Below are 16,679 nucleotides of genomic sequence, written 5' to 3'. Positions count from 1 at the left end.
TTTTGAGACACAGCCAGCTCATTTCTTCCAGCTGTGTGTTCTATGCTTCTGTGATGCAAGGTCCTAAACATGATAGCTACTGAAGCTCAAGGCCAAGTCACGTTGGTTGTTGTCAGCTTGGCATTTCCTAAACATCAGCCTAGTATCTTAGCTCTTTGATTTGAACACTGCCAGTAGGAGAAATTGTATTAAAGCTACATGATCTTTAATACATTTTCATGGCTATCATTTCTCTTGGAATTGCTTTCAAAGCCTTTATTTTGCATGGATGATCCCAGAATCTTCGTCCAATAGGAATCTTCAGCTACATTTTATTCAGCACCTACGGTGGGCCAGGCGTTGTAAATAGGAACTTGACCTGCTTTATCTACATTCCTTACAGTGCCCATTTTGCCCACGGTCACACAGCTGGCCACTGGCAAAACCGGGTTTAGCACAGGGCTTTCTGTTACTTTAAAACTAGGAGACTTTCCTTTACACCGTGTTACCAAAACCTAGATCACAAAGAGGGTGTCTGAGGAGAGTGTAGCTGTGCTGCTGACCTTTGTCATCTACCAGACTTACACATTCTTGACCAAATTAGAAAGACAAATAAAACAGAGTGTTTTTAATACCCCAATTTATCACTTATCATATGGTGCTGCAATTCAATTTTTGCTTCCCCATGCACAACCCTTCCCCCAACTCTTGAGCACCAGAGAACTTTGTTTTATTCATTTTTATATTCTCAATGCCTAACACATAGGCACTCCGCAAATGTTATTGAACTAAATTATTAATGGGCCAAAGGGAAAAATGGTTATAGTAATGGAAAATAAAACATTTTCTTAGGCTTTTTCTATGTACTAGATGCCCTTTCTTCACAAAAGCAGTTTTCTGATATGCTGAACCCAGTTCTCACTGTTTTGGCCTGTGTTTAATTGAGCTCAATAAAATAATCAGAAATCTGAATCCGGGGTTCAGTTAGTCGTTCCTATAATTTAATCAGAGATTTATGCAGCCGAACTTAGTATCTGCATATTATTAAGAGTCTTTATATTTTTCTTGTTACTATTATAATAACAGAAGAAAATTTTTGTTAAAAGTTTATTATGTTAGAGAGAAAAGATTATTTTAAGATTATTCTGTTTCCCTTTTTGAAAGCTACTATGGGAGCACCCCCAGCCTGAAGATCCTCTTCTGATACTCTTTTTATCATTTCCTTTCTCACAGTTTAGAGCTTAAAGTGAGATTTTTTTTTTTAAGTGTGTTTTCCTGGCATCTCATGTTTAACAGTGTCAGGGGTTTGTGTCCCTGGAACGAAAACTGTTTCTCCAGAGCCTTTTTTCTCTCAGCTACTAGTGAAAAGAGGGGCGAGGCGAGCCAGTAGCTTACCACAAAGCAATGCCACCACAAAGAAAAGATTAAGGGTTTAGAGAGAGGTCAATGTGGGTTTTTCTCTAACTAAACACTTTCCTAAAGTTTCCTTGTGGAAAAATAATGAAGTCATCTCAGAGTTTTTAAAGAATTTTTATTTCTTTTTCACCGTCTGCATTCGCTTGTCTTCTCAGCATGGATGTTTAATCTTCCTAGGCTTTGTGAATTGGCCCAAATGAATAAGTGGTGAGCTGTCTCTCTAGGAGCTAGAGGCTTATTCTAAGGGCCTAATCACTGAGTAAACACATCTTTGCCCTCCCTCTCACAACTGCGATATAATAGTCGAGATTCTAGCACAGTAACCTGGATATTGCAGGGACCAATGCTTTGAAATGCAGAATGGTTGATCCTCCAAAACAGACAGTGCCTGATCTTCGCCTGCCTCTTTCTTCTTTTTTAAATTAAATATTGCCAAAGAGATGCTGTTTTATTGCTTGATATTGTGCATTAGTGTCCTGGATTTCCAAGTTTAGTTTCAGTCAACACTGTCGGCTGCACTTATAGGGAACTCTGCATGTTGGGTTTCTTAGTAGCCTCTTCGGCACATGTGTTTGGTTTGGAAGAGCATTTAAATTAAATCAGTGAGATAGCAATGTAAATCGCTAATCTCTTTCCCAAAGTCTAAATGTTCCATTGCAGTGTTCTTGAGAGAAATAGGCATTTTAAAGATTTAACCATTGCCATTGTTTGGTTAGAAATATGCTGATTTAAAAGTGGACTGCTCTTTTGTTCCCAGTGTCTCATTAAGTGTAGTTGCTGAGATACGATCAAACAGAATTAGTGGTTGACATCCCTCTGTCTATTCAGCTAGAGAGCTTCTAAGAAGAGGAACTCTGAATTTGTTACTGCTGCCAGGTTCATGTTCCTTTTCCTAAAACAGCAGATTTCTAAAATCTGTGATTGAAATCAGCATTCGAGTTTCTTTTATCAAACATTCTGAGACCTATGCCCGCTTAGGGATGCAAAGCCTGAAAGAGACCCAGTCTTCACACTTGAGAGACTTTGTCTAGAGGGGAACTTGGGGAACAATTACGATACTAATGGGAAGAGATAGAGGCCCAGAAAAGGAAACTCTTAACTGCCTAAGGGAATCAGGGAAGGTTTCATAGACGTATTTTCTTGGAGCCTTAAAGGATGAGTAGGAATTTACCAGATAAATATCTCTACAACAATGTATCTGATTACAAACTTCCTAGAAGCCAACTCCTGTTATCTGCAGACTTCAGTAAAGATGAAGAAACCCTGAATCTTTCTTACTGTCCGTTTTTACCACTGCTTCCTGCTGGGCCTGCAACAAGGAGTATTTGAACAAATGCTTGTTGAATGAATGAATAAATGGCCTGAAGCATGGAAGCAGCTAGTGTTGTCTTTGAGGCCCCAGAAGCACTGATGTGTGAGTGGTGGCCAGTCTGGAATCTTCCTATTCTATGAGCACTCTAAGCCTTTCCTACAGTGTGGTTGATTTCCCTGCTACTATCAAAGAAAGAACACTAGACTTGGAGTCACTGAATCTGGGTTCCAATCCCAGCTGTACTACTTACTGGTACTGGTTGTGGAATTTAGGACAAGTCAGCTTTCCTCATATGCTATAAGTTTCCTCATATGTTATATACTAATAAAGTTAAGTATATTTCGTAGGTTTAGGTTGGGGGCTAAAGTAGATAATGGGTGTGTAACCAACAGTGCCCCTCTTCATAGTAGATGCTTTTGGAATCTTAATCTACCTGTGTACCTCTGACTATGCTCATCTAGTACAAAGTTTACCTTTGGAGAAAACATTTTAATGATTACTTTTTAAAATTTTTATTATTCATTATTATAATTTGGATTATTTATCAGGATAATTCCATCAGATAAGTCCACCAGATTTCATTAACTGTTCATCAACACGAGCCTTATATTTTTCTATAAATCTTCTTCTTTTGTTTAGTATCCCCCACCTTTTTTTTTTATTATCATCAAATCCTTATTTAATATGAAGGGAAAGATCCTAAGCTTCCTTGAAATTTTCCTTTGCCCGGGTTTCACAGACTGGTTTGTACATTGTCTTTACCATAAAATTTTATCTTTTCATTTCCTGCTGACTGTTCTTAAACTCAGCTCTTCTACAAGGCAGCACCAAGAAGTTAGTCAATAACAATTCAGGCTCTTTCATCATCGTTGTTATTAAAGCTGATGTTGCAATTTATTTGTTCAATTTTAGTTTTTAGTTTCAATTATTTAATCGAATGTTCAACAATAACAGAGGACGCTTTTAAGACAGCATATGTCATTGAAAGCAAGTTTTATCAGGCAAAAGGGAAAAAATAATTTTCCATGTGAGAAACTACACTCGACATTTTTCGAAATATAAACTAGAAAGAATTCATGTGAAATGAACATTTTCTATCCTTTCAAATGGCGATTAAATGTTACATGCTTTAATATGGGAACACATTAAGGGCTTTGGAATTACCTGTAGGACTAAAATAAAACATTTCAGACCTTTTCCTTTCAAGTAGAAGAGACTATTCAGTGTTCAGGTTAAAAACATTAAAAATACGTAAGAGATTTTGGCATCCAATCTTAATTAGTATTGTTTTCTCTGTATAGTTGAATAGTTCAAAATTAATTTTCCCTTTACACAAAATATGTGTTAAATATGAAGAATGGTGAATCCATTTTATTTAAAGAAAATGCAATTTGGTTGCAATTTCTGCTTGAGATAGGCTTGCACTTAATAACAGGAATTTATGACAGTGGTCTGTAAGATGGAATATAATCATCCTAGCCTTTTTAGAGTATAGGGAAGCATATTTATTCATATTAGTAAATGCTTTAGGAACTCTAAGTGTCAGGTACTGTTTTAGGGAAAAGCATTTAATTTTTATCTTTGCTGTTTGTATCAACTGATTATACCTTTCCAAAATTCGAGAAATCTTACATTAGTGTATGTTTTAATTCATCAGTCTTTTCTTTTCTTTTCAGAGAAAGCTTCTTGCTATCTACCTCCACCATGATGAAAGTGTATTAACCAATGTGTTCTGCTCACAAATGCTTTGTGCTGAATCTATTGTCTCTTACCTGAGTCAAAATTTTATAACCTGGGCTTGGGATCTGACAAAGGATGCCAACAGAGCAAGGTAATATTGTTGTTCACAAGTTACAGTTGGGCTTCTATTTTTTAAAAAAGTCATCATTGTATTTGGTTTCTTATCATCATAGACATTTTCATCGTCTGTCATTATATTTAATTAGATATAAGCTATTTATTGTAGCTAACATATGCAGTTACTTACAATTATGAATTCCTTAACTGATAAAGATTTCTTAAATTCAAGAATAACCCAAAAACCAAAACCAAAATACATTGTTCCCACCTTTTTGCATTAAGACAAATGTATTACATTGCTGTGTGCTGTATGTTCTAATGTTGTCATGTGTTAAACATGTATAGAAAGTATTTTTTAATAATGTTCGGAAAAGACAAGGCAAGTCTAACATATAATCCTAGTAGTAAGTTTATTTTTTAATAATTCCAGTGAAAAAGGAAGGACATTCTGGACCAGTCCAGTGGAGTTGGTAATAGCTTAACTCTAGCATATGCTAATTGATGTAATCGCTTTATTGCACACATTCTTTTGCACACATCCATATTCTCAATAGGAAAAAAAAAATCCCTTTCGTAGCTGTCAGGATAAATTTACTTAGTTTGTTAATCATGATGTCTGTAAGTGATGAATAATTCTTCATATTTTGCCTATTTGCGTTTCCCATCTGAAATATATTTCATTATGTTTAATTACACAATTGGCCATAACATCCCATGATGCTACTTTGGGTGTGTTAACACAATCATAATCACAGGCTGCTGGTTTATGAACAAGGAGATTAAATTAATTCATTTCAAGGCAAGCCTGTTGTAGTTACCTAATTTAAATGATTATATAGAACAATTAGAAATTAAATCATCTGATTTGTCTTTTTATTATTTTATGGCTCACTGAATTTTTGCTCATCATTCAGACTTTGTTTTATGTAATCTGAATTTGAAAAGAAAGATGATTCTTCCTTTAAATGTGAAGCAAAAGAATGTTGAAGCAATTTCTTCATCTAATACTTCATTTCTTTAAGCAAATGGTTAGGGAATTTCATAGGATGACTTCGATCTGCTTGGAAATGTTCCCTGTTATACATAAATAAAGAACCTTTAGCACCTGTATTTGTTTAAATTAAATCAGGCTATTATTCATACTCAGTTAAAGGTGATGAAAAGCAGTGCCAAAAACAGATAAAAATGCAGCATCGAAGGTCTTTCATGAGGCAAAATACATAGACTGGAGACTTGGCTAAATCTTTTGCCATTCACTGGCAGTAAGGAATCTCCTCCTTTCCTTTTATCCACAACTTGATGGAGAAGGAAACACTATTTCTAAACCATCTGTAGTGGCTAAGTTCAGCGGGCTACCTGCTGTTATTTTGTTCTATCCTCCATTTAATTCCTTAGTTCCTTTTATTTTACAATGACAAAAAATTGCAGTGTAGTTTCTTTTGAAAAACAGTGTTTGAGGGGTTTTTTTTATGACTGGCAATCAACAGCCATGTAATTGCTTTGTTATGTTTTACTAAAGAAGTCTGTTAAGTAGCACAACTTTGATACACTAGTAATAAGAGTTTGCAGGTTACAGAGACACCTGTGGTGACCAAAGCGACAGAAGCTGCTTATTAGAAAGAGCCAGTACAGCTGTGTCCTATTAACTCCTTATGACACTCTTTTACAACACAAAATAAAGGCCTTGTTTAAGGCTTTAGAGCTATTTCTCAATGGATTGCAGGACCGACAATGAAGTATGATAGGATATTTCAATCTACATTTTTAAAAATGTGACATCCCATTATTAAATTATTGTCATGAAAATAAAAAGAAGTGATATTAAAGACTGAAAATAAAAATATCTAAGAATTCAATTTAATAAACATTTATAGAAACAAGCAAGGCCATGGGGAGAAAGAGAATGTAACGATTTCTAGAATTTAAGATACTTGACATGCTTATTCAAAATCACATTCTATCCATATTACAAACTAAAGAGTATTTTAAGGTAAAGTATTAAATTTCTCTCTACAAAGTTACAAAATTATATAGCTATTTTTTATGTACAACCCCTCATTATTACTGTTAAAGCAAAAGGAAAAATACACATTTTACAAACAGATGAAAAGTCATTGGAATGGCATATTCCTAAAAGAGAGTAAAAGTAGATTTCTTTATGGTATATGGAATTGTAAGAAAATTAATTAATTGGGTTGATTCATTGCCCATAAAAAAGGGTTTAGCTTAGCTACAATTTCCATGCCTCCCATCATAGATTCATCTAAATAAAATTATCTAATTGAGTTCCATCTCTATGATCTCTTGGATTTTTATCACCACATTTATCCAAAGGTGTTTATCATGAAAGATTTATTGCACCATTCATTTGATGCTATTAACACTGAGTAGCAAAACCTCAAAGTTTTTTACTCTCAATTCAGTAGAAGACTGCTACACTAATATTTATTGATCAGTGGGCTATATATCAAAAGTTGTTGTGCCATCATTTGCCTATTACCAGAGAGTTAAAATGGGACAGATTAATATGGAAATTTGGGAGAGGTTTCTAGGCATCACAAAAGAGATTGTTACAGTGGGTTTCCTTTTAACTGTGATTTTTTTTTTTTTTTTTTTTTTTTTTTTTTTTATGACAAATGTAAAAGTTTGGCAATGAATTCCAGCTAGATGGCTTGTCTGGTCCCATATTTGGCTTTCCTAGTTAAGGCTACTATAAATTTAGAGAATCCTGAGCCTGTAAGCTATTTAGTCTGGATGCTTCCTTAATGGTTTTCTGGGACTACCCCTGATATGATAGCAGGGGGACATCAATGCCCAAGATAGGAAGGGACTTGCCAAGCAAATTTACTTTTCCTTAAGAAATACTCTGATTAAGCCTACAGAGGCATTAGCCCTCCACAATTTACTGTGAATCTCTCATGTGTGTAGAAGTGAAGGATATTGGACTAAGTGAATACTTTGGTAGGGTTACTAGAATGTCAGTTGCTTTAATAAGTTAAAGTTCCTCATTTCACTAATAAACTAGAATCAAATTTCTATGGAATGTCCCTGTTACACATTCCTGTGATGTTGATGATTTGGGTTTCCCACCTTTAAAATGATGGTAATAACTTTCTTTTTTAAGCTGAATACTTAAGTTAACCAACTTATATATGTGTAAAAATGTACTAGAAAAATTTCTAGATTGATCATGGAATATTCCAAATATGAACTGAGACATCAAATTTTAGCTATAATGATTATTACAGTATATGTGCTCACCAAATTGTAATCTTCTGGAAGCGCTTATTCATTTTATTTGTCTCATTAAACAAGGTACTTCACAAAATTTTAGAAGAAACTCAGTAAGCATTTGGCAAATGAATGCATTGTATCCAAGTCCACCTAAGAATGTTGCTTATAATTTCAGTATTGTATATCAAAATAGAGGTTTTTTTCCTAGAAAACTCTCTATAGTCTTGTTGTCTGCCATGTCTAGTTAGAATTCAGGGCCATTGTTTTTTCAAGCAGTACGCAGAAAGCCCTTGTTGGTCTTGAGAGGTACTGGAGGATGTAATTTCCTAAATATCCATCGGAACACAACAAATTGGATATACCTGTAAATGAAAGAGATGAAAGAGCTAAAAACAGACAGATAATAGTAAACAAGAAGATCCTATAAATCACTTTTGGAAATGGCTAAAAAATATCTTAAGAAAGATATATCTTCCTTCATGTTTATTCATTGAGTAAACATTGTTGAATATTCATTTTGAACCAGGGATGGTGCTGTGCACTGAGGCTAGAAAGTTGAAAAAGATACAGTGATAATGCTCAAAACATTCGTAATCTAGTAGGCAAGACAGACATAAGAGCTAATACCATGTTTCCCCGAAATAAGACCTAGCTGGACAATCAGCTCTAATGCATCTTTTGGAGCAAAAATTAATATAAGACTCAAATATTATATTATATTATATTATATTATATTATATTATATTATATTATATTATATTATTATATTATATTGTTATATTACCCGGTCTTATATTATGTTAAAATAAGACCGGGTCTTATATTAATTTTTACTCCAAAAGATGCATTAGCGCTGATGGTCCTGCTAGGTCTTATGTTCGGGGAAACACGGTATGTAATATGACATATGTACAAAGTGCTTTGAGAATATAAATGAACTTCATAGTGAGTTACTCTGCGTAAGGGGACCAGGGAAGAATTGAAAGGGAGGACACACAGATAGGTAAAATTGGAATTTTATTTTTTTATTCAGAGATTTTTATATTAGCAGCATTTGTAGTTTATTGGGTTGCATATATTTGCTATTCTTAAAAAAGGATATTGGTATTTTAAACCTCATTGTTAGGTATCTAAATGAAGGGTCAGTGGTTTACATAATTGTGGAGGAACGAAAAAATAGAAGGATCTTACCAGCTAATATATTCCTGTATAGTCTGAACCAGATTGAGATTAGACTCAACCAACCAGGACAGATAGATCCCAAGTTGTTTTGTTAATGCTTCATCCCAATATTGGCATATGCGTACAAGCAAACACAGTGGAGCAGAGATCAGATATTCTTTTGGATGTGTGTAACATGTAGAAACCATCACTGATTTAACTAATACAATAAAAATGTTTTTTACCACAATACATTCATAGTGAATGAATGCTTGGGCTATGAAAAAAATAATTTCTTAAAATTCAGGACAGATATCACGTCTAGGAAGCCTTGCCTCTTTCCAACCTTCTCTTACCTCATTCTGGGTTAAAATGCAAATTCTGTATGCTCCTATAGTATCCCTATACTAATTTGTATTAATGGCACTCATTACAAGTATGGTTATTGTCTATCTCCTTGCTGGGTTGTTAGCTCCCCAAAGGAGCCATGTCTATAATCTCAATGTGTTACACATTGCCTTTTTAAAAGTAAGTGTTATATTGATAAACAAATAATCTCTAATAGGCTTATTGAAAAATAAGAATGACCAACTTGGGTAGTAGAAAGAGCATTGGAAATGCTGCTGTACCCCCTCTAATTGTGTAATCCTTTCCCCCATGATCATTACTGGGACTGAAAAAGCAACAACTCTCCTTACAGAATGAACTAAAAATGTCCAGACTGGGTACCATGTCTTCTGCTGGCCCAGCAGCATCCTAGAATACTGTGGCCTATATTCATGTGTCCTGGGCACCTGCAGGCCATCTGGAAAGAGGCTTGAAATCCAACCTAGATGAGTTCACCCAGTGGTTCCAGAGTTTCTTCCCCAGACACACCAAGTCTCTGTGATACCCCTGAAGCAAATGGCCTTTCAAATTGGGTCATTTTGGGATGGTACTCTGAGCCTTCTGCAATGGTGGTGGCATTGATTAAACATGTCCATAGGACCAGAGCGCTAGTCTGGCTACATGTACATGGTGAGCTATGCCCAGCAGCCAGGCAAGTTCCATTTGGGCACCATCAGAATTAAATATAGATAGCGCTGCAGAAACAAAGCACAGTAAGCATTAATTTGCTCCCCTCTGTTCGACCTGTTAGACACCTGCTGGGTGCGTGGGAACATTGGCACATGTGTGCCCTCAGTGTTAAGCTGTGGGTTCTTGGTTGAAGTTGGCTTCATCAAGGAAAGCTACATAGCATAGGTGGCACAGTAAACCACCAATATTGCCAGTAATAAGGGGGTTAATGAGTATCTGTTGTTCTGACCAGGAGGGCCTAACAACACAAATGTCTCCATTACCCCATCCAGTATAGGTACTGGTTTAGATGATCTAATTTTTGAAAACTTAAACACTGACTTGAAGAGGATAGTGCCAACTGGGTAATCAGCCAGGTATGAGTGCCAAAGAATGAGTTGCTTGTATCTGAAGAAGTTCCTGAGGTGAAAATGTTTCGCACATCAGTATACATGTTACAAAGTTGTAAATCAAGCGTTGCACACTATTGCTAAGCAGTGTTCCGAGTAGCTGCAAACAGTTTCTGAGGAACTGCTGACCGCGCCTGAGTTACACAGGTTGCATGTAGTATATACATAGCAGTATATTAAAGTCTGCATATACAGTTAGTGCCAGTGTTCACAGACAGAATTCTATCGCCTGTCAATATTAGCTTTTGAACATAATGCCCTTGGGTGCAATATTTCAGGTAACTGAAGTAACGGTAAACTGCCGCTGCTGTGCTGACAGGTACTTGTTAGCCTTAGTATTCAGTGATAGTTTTCCGCATTACTTGATCTTTGGCAAGAGTTAATTGACTTAAAGTTCTTATTATCAGTAGGCTGTCTTCACCTGTACTTTCCATCTCAGTAATTAGCCATATTCACAGTGGCTTACCCTTAATTCCAAACTAGTCAGTGGTTCATGCCTGGCTGAAGCTTAGTTGACCATGTTACTCTAACCCTGCGCTCCCATTTGATCCAGCAAATATAGCTCAGGTGTGGGGTCTGCATGGGAGTGTTAATTTCCAGCTGCTACCCTAGGAGCAGATATAGATTCTGCAGAAGTAGCTGATAAAACAGATGGACGTTTTGTGGTCAAGGAACTAAGACTTTCCAGAGAGACTTCAGTGCCAGACTTCCATAGGATTTTCCCCAAACGGCTTTATTCCCTTTGTGCTACATTTTCCTTCCAGTACCTTTAAAGGAAATGTATTGTCATCCTAAACATCCCAGGTCAAGGGCTTAATTAATGCTTTAAAATAAAGGTTCCAAAACACCAGGAGAGTTTGTCATTTTCTCCCTGGTTTGTTTTGTGAAGAGGGAGGAGAGAAGGTGAGGAGGAACCCCTCCTGTTCCATGATTACATCCTACCCACTCATTTTCTCCTTTTCTCCTTTGCTTTTGATTTTTAGTGGCGGTCTTAACAGAATGTCAAGATCAATTTGCAGCATGGTTTAACTCAAGGTTTGCGTTCTGCCAGCAGCAATTGTCCCTGCAAACAATGCCGTGTGTTCTTGTAACTTCAGAAGCTTTTAGGAGGACCATGGCAAGGGCAGCATCTAATGACTTTATTAGTGTAGGGTTTCAAATGCGCTCAGTAATTGTTCATATCTCTTTGTCAGCAAGTCATAATTACTGCTCAGCATTGTCCATGGGTGCACTTGTGAGTAGTTTCCTAATCGTACTGAAAGGAAGGGAAGGAGGAGCACGATAAAAGGTGCTGGCCTCTTAGACTGAGAGCAAGCCAGTCTGTGTATAGGTGATGGCCAAACTGTTTATAATACATTCTCTGCTCTCTTTAAAATAGAAGGCTATCCTTTTAAAAACGTTCTTTGAGGTAATTTTAAATTACCAGTTCCCAAGCCTTTTTTTAACTCTGATTCGGATACTTCCCACACTACTACCTACTATGATCGTAACTTCCCGATGGTGTATATATTGTATTAGAATCAAGCATTCGTGTAAAAATACTTTTTCCTCAATATTAATCTAATAAATGCTGTTCAGGAACTATACATTGAACTCTAATACTGTTGTCAATGTGTTTTCACAACCTGTGTGAAAACTATTGTTAGAAAAGAACAATACAAAGGCGATACTGCTGATAATACAGTCCAAAAGAACAGCATTGTAAGTTTTTTATCAGATCTTATTTTTCTTGCTACTCCGTTGGTATTCTCCTTGGTCTTTCTTCCAAACACTCTGTGCTTTGAGTATTCTAGGTATCTTGATTGTGAGAGCCACAGAATTAAAGAATCATTGCCTTCTCAAGATACACAAAGTTGGAGCTTAATACCAAGACTTTGCCCCTTTGTGTTCTGTTGGTAAATCCTGTTCTGTGGCTTCCTGTACTCATGTATACTTATGTGCAAATGTTCACTCCCAATAACTAGTTATCCTAGTATTTTAGATTATACAGATTCAAATAAATATGATTGCCAGAAGTACTTGATCCAGTGTTTATATAGATTATAAAACATGAGCTATCTAATGAAACAAATTTTAAAAGTAAGACATTTACAAAATGAAATATATTTTTTCTTAAAAAGTAATATACCCATCATGTCTTTTTTGCTTTTCTTCTTGTCTGAAATTGGAAAGATCTCCAGAGATTTATTTATTTTCTTAACTGCTTTGTCACTGTTCATAATTTTTATATTCATGGTTGTTTCTGAAGAATTTTTACTAATCATATCACCTATGCCATTTAAATCAGTAGCACATTTTCTTCTTCCGTAAATACTGGTAGTAAAACACTCAGAGAAATTATAAAAGAAACATGTTAGTTCAATCATATAAAACCACGTAGGAAACTGGTTCCTTTTTTTTTTAGTTTCAGGTGTACAAAACAATGCAATAGTTAGACATTTCACCCCTCCCCCAATCTATTGCCCCATCTGACATCATATATATATATTACAATTCCATTGACTCTATTCCCTATGCTATACTCCATATCCCATGACAATATAGATTAAATTATAGTTGACATACAATATTATTCAGCTTCAGGTGTATAGTGCAATGGTCAAGCATCTATACCGTCCATGAAGTGGTCTCCTTAATAAGACATGTGCCCATCTGATTCCTTTGACATTTTTCCAGTAATTACCTGTCAGTCTACATAGATTCTCAAAGAGGTTTTAATGCCCAGTAATCTTAATGATCTAATCTGCTAAATATACCATCGGAAATTGAAAGAGGAAATAACTTAGTCTGGAATTAGAGAGTAACGTGGAATTTTGCTTTTTATGTGTTTAGGTAATTCATTAGGGAATAAATTTGGTGTCCTTTCCTCAACACATGTTCGTATCTTTGAACTTGATTGTATTATAATAATAGAGAAAAGTGACAGATAGTTTTCTATTATTCCCAAATAGAGGGTTAACTATAAAGTTTTTTTAAACCATCTGTTAATTTATCTGTTGTTTACTCAGTCTGTAGCCACAGCAACAATTTAAAGAATCCTCCTAAACAGCCTCCCTCCATGTATCTTTCCTCAATACGTGAACCAAGAAAGTCCTCTTTAACATACTTTGCTACATACCTCAGCTAAGGAAAAAATGAGGCAAGTTTACATGAACAAAGGAAGCCTAATAGTTCATCTCAAGATTTCCTGGCAGTGAATTCAAGGGAGTATTTTATTACATGATTTTCTATTTGAGAGTCATTAGGTAAACTAATAGACAATTATTTTCTACTGTTGTTTTGCATAAGACAGATTATTTTAAACAGATGTTTCTCATATCAATCCCCTGTAAAAGCAGAGGGCTTTATATTAAATCTTTGTTTCAGTAATGGTAATTCTTCAGGGAGCTTAAGTGATAGTCCTCAAATATTCCTTTTTTGATGATCGAACTCATAATAAGTACACAGCTTAGAAGAAAACCTATATAGTCAACCTGTCCATTCAACTCTGTCAAACATCCACTGTCTAAAGTGAGCCTTTGTCGAGTGCTGGGTGGTAATCAGTTCTTGCTGGAAAGCTTTGATAAGTGACTGAAGTGCTAATGTTCTGTGCTGTTGCTCATTTATCTTTTAAAGATTTTTGTCCTGTGTATCAGATTTCTACTAATGTTCTCCCACATTTTTTAATCCATTGGGAATGGTAGTTCTTTTCAAATACATAAGGAAATGCCAAGGTTCCAAGAGAAACCAACAAACTCTGAAATAAATGATGCTGAACATTTTTTTATATAACAATAAAATCACAAAGTCTCCAAATTTTGCAGCTGGAAAAAAATCGGAGGACATGACAACATGAAAATATATGAATATGTGTCTTCAAATCTCTACCCTAAGTAGGGGATGATCTTGTCTTATGATGATGCTGATACATACTGTGGAAGTTACACAACAGTACAATATAGGACCAAGCATGGTGCTAAGTATAATTCCTTGTTTAGTGATACAAGTCTGAGATTGCTGTTATAACTTATTGTAGGATTTTGCCATATCCTTAAAGTTTTTTGAGGGGTGAGGGGGCGGTGGGAAAGAACAGAAAAACCAGTTTTAACTCTGAAGCAAATAAAAGGGAGGTAAAAAGTAATATTTATTAATCCACAGACCGATTCTAAAAGTAGGTATCATTATCTTCATTTTATATATGAGAATGTTAAGCCTTCGAAAGATTAAGTTACCCAAAGAAGTGACTAGTAAGTGACAAAATCCGATTTGTTTGGCTCCACAAAATCTTGTTCAGTATTATGCTGTTTGCAGTAATTGCTATTTTCTCTTAACATTTGGCTATTAATTTTAAGCCTCTTTTAAGTCACATTTTCAGTCAGTGTGTGGTGACAGAATGAAATTATGTAAAAAAACTGCAGAGGGCTGAAACTCAAGAGGGACTCTCATGAACTTGTGGACCAACACCTGCTTATTTTGTAGGTCCAAATGACCTATGGGGGTGGGAGTACGGTGCAAGAGACCTTGGAAACCATGACAGTTCATTCCAACTGTCTTTATTAAACTGTTTTCAGAAGTAGTTGGAAGAGGAAAAGAAAGGTTGTGTGGTCAGCATTGTCATAGTGGAGATAATCATTACTGAAGCATGAATTGGCCAATTTATGCAACAAATATATGTTAGTCAGTAGGACTACAGAGACGGGTCCTCTCCTCCTACTAGCTGTCCAGGGGCACCGTCTTGGAACACAGATTTCCTGACTTCCAAGCCCACATTCCCTTCTCTGATTCCCTCCAGCACTTAGTCTGAACCACTAAATCTAGGCCCCAGTTATATACCACATATGTTTTTTTGGCAGGGAGGGCCTGGATTTATCAAACCCAAAATAGCCTTCATATCTTAAGGACAGAAACCACGCCTTGTCATATATTTAGTAGGCCCTCATAAATATTTATCAGTTGGTAAAAGACGGAACACAGAAGAAATATTATCTGGCAATAACATAAATTTGCTCCCTTATACAGCCCTAGAGAATGAATCTTCTCTTTACATCTCTACAGAAGGAATTTCTGCGTTTGATAAGAGATTGGATTAGATGTTCTCTATTATTCCTCCCAACTAAGATTTATATGGGGTACTTAAAATAAATGTTCATATTCTTACTAGTGGTGAGAAAAAGCCAATTATCTATTTATTATTATTGTCTCCAAAAAATTAGTCTAAATTAGTCCCTATACATTAGCTACAGCCCTTTCATTAAACTGTCAGTGCCTCAAAGCCTTTTCATTTGAGTGGTTTATAGATGACATAAGGAGGTAGATTTAGAAGTTATTTGGCTTTTTAAAACTCCCTGTACTAAGCTTTTGATACACTGTAGCAGTTTACCCTTACTTGGAAGTCTAAGCCTCAGATAGGTGAGAGATGCTTTTTAGATTAAATCAACCCCAAATCTCATTCTGCATTTTCTTAAATTTGCCTTTAGTTTGGCTGAGTTCTGTAACATGCATACAGTATTTGCATTTGCATAGAGAGGCGTTATACTGTTCTTTTAGAAAACAATTTAATAATCTATATATATATATATATATATCAGTAGTCACTTAGTGATTCTACCCTTTTATCCTATAATTCCGCTTTGCAGAGTTTTTATCCTAAGGATATACTTCAGGATATTTATCCCAGTATTCTTTATAATGGTAAAAGAGTAGAAAGAAAAATCTAGCTGAAAATGAATAGTTATGAATATGACAATGTGTGAATCTACTCAGCGGGTATTATTCAACCATTTAAAATGCTGGTTCATTACTATTGTGTAGAAGGATAAAAAATAGTATCCACTCAGACAGTGATTACCACAAAAAGGAAAAGATCTGTTTGAACAAAAGACTGGTATGAAATAGACAAGTATGATTAACATTATTGTTAAAAGTTTATGAAATTATTACATGCAGTTTTTCTTTATTTTTGTGAGGGAGTTGCTATCTTTCAAATTTGATATTTATTTCATGGTTTGCCAGTACATTCATGTTAATCAAAACTCAAAAGGCATAAAAAGGTATGTAATGAAAAGTCTTTTATTTACCCCTGTCTTCCTCCCCAGAAGTAATGTTATAAGTTTCTTATTTATCCATCCTGAGATTATTTTATATATAATCAAGCTAATATATATTTATTTTCTGCCAGTTTTACACAAATGATCAACACTATTTAACACCCTGCTTTTTTCACTAATCTTAAAGATATTCCATATCAGTTCATAAAGAACTCTTTGTGCTTTATGGCTATATAGTATTCCTTTAAATGCTATAAGGCTATAATTTATTTAACCAGATCCTAT

General features: G+C 35.3%; 1 protein-coding gene across 2 annotated transcripts in view; it reads left to right on the top strand.

Annotated features, from left to right (window-relative positions):
- The window catches only part of FAF1 (Fas associated factor 1), a 394,833-nt gene that overhangs the window by 274,716 nt on the left and 103,438 nt on the right, over nucleotides 1-16,679 (top strand). For both annotated transcript variants that reach the window (XM_074334706.2, XM_074334705.2), the window contains one exon: nucleotides 4,384-4,538. In XM_074334706.2, coding sequence (XP_074190807.1) covers nucleotides 4,384-4,538 — 155 coding nt within the window. The remainder of the gene's footprint in view (nucleotides 1-4,383; nucleotides 4,539-16,679) is intronic.

The sequence above is a fragment of the Rhinolophus sinicus genome, chromosome 14 (genome assembly GCF_057876585.1).
Source record: "Rhinolophus sinicus isolate RSI-liver-muscle chromosome 14, RSI-T2T, whole genome shotgun sequence".
NCBI lineage: Eukaryota > Metazoa > Chordata > Mammalia > Chiroptera > Rhinolophidae > Rhinolophus > Rhinolophus sinicus.
This window is presented reverse-complemented; position numbering and strand designations above follow the sequence as displayed.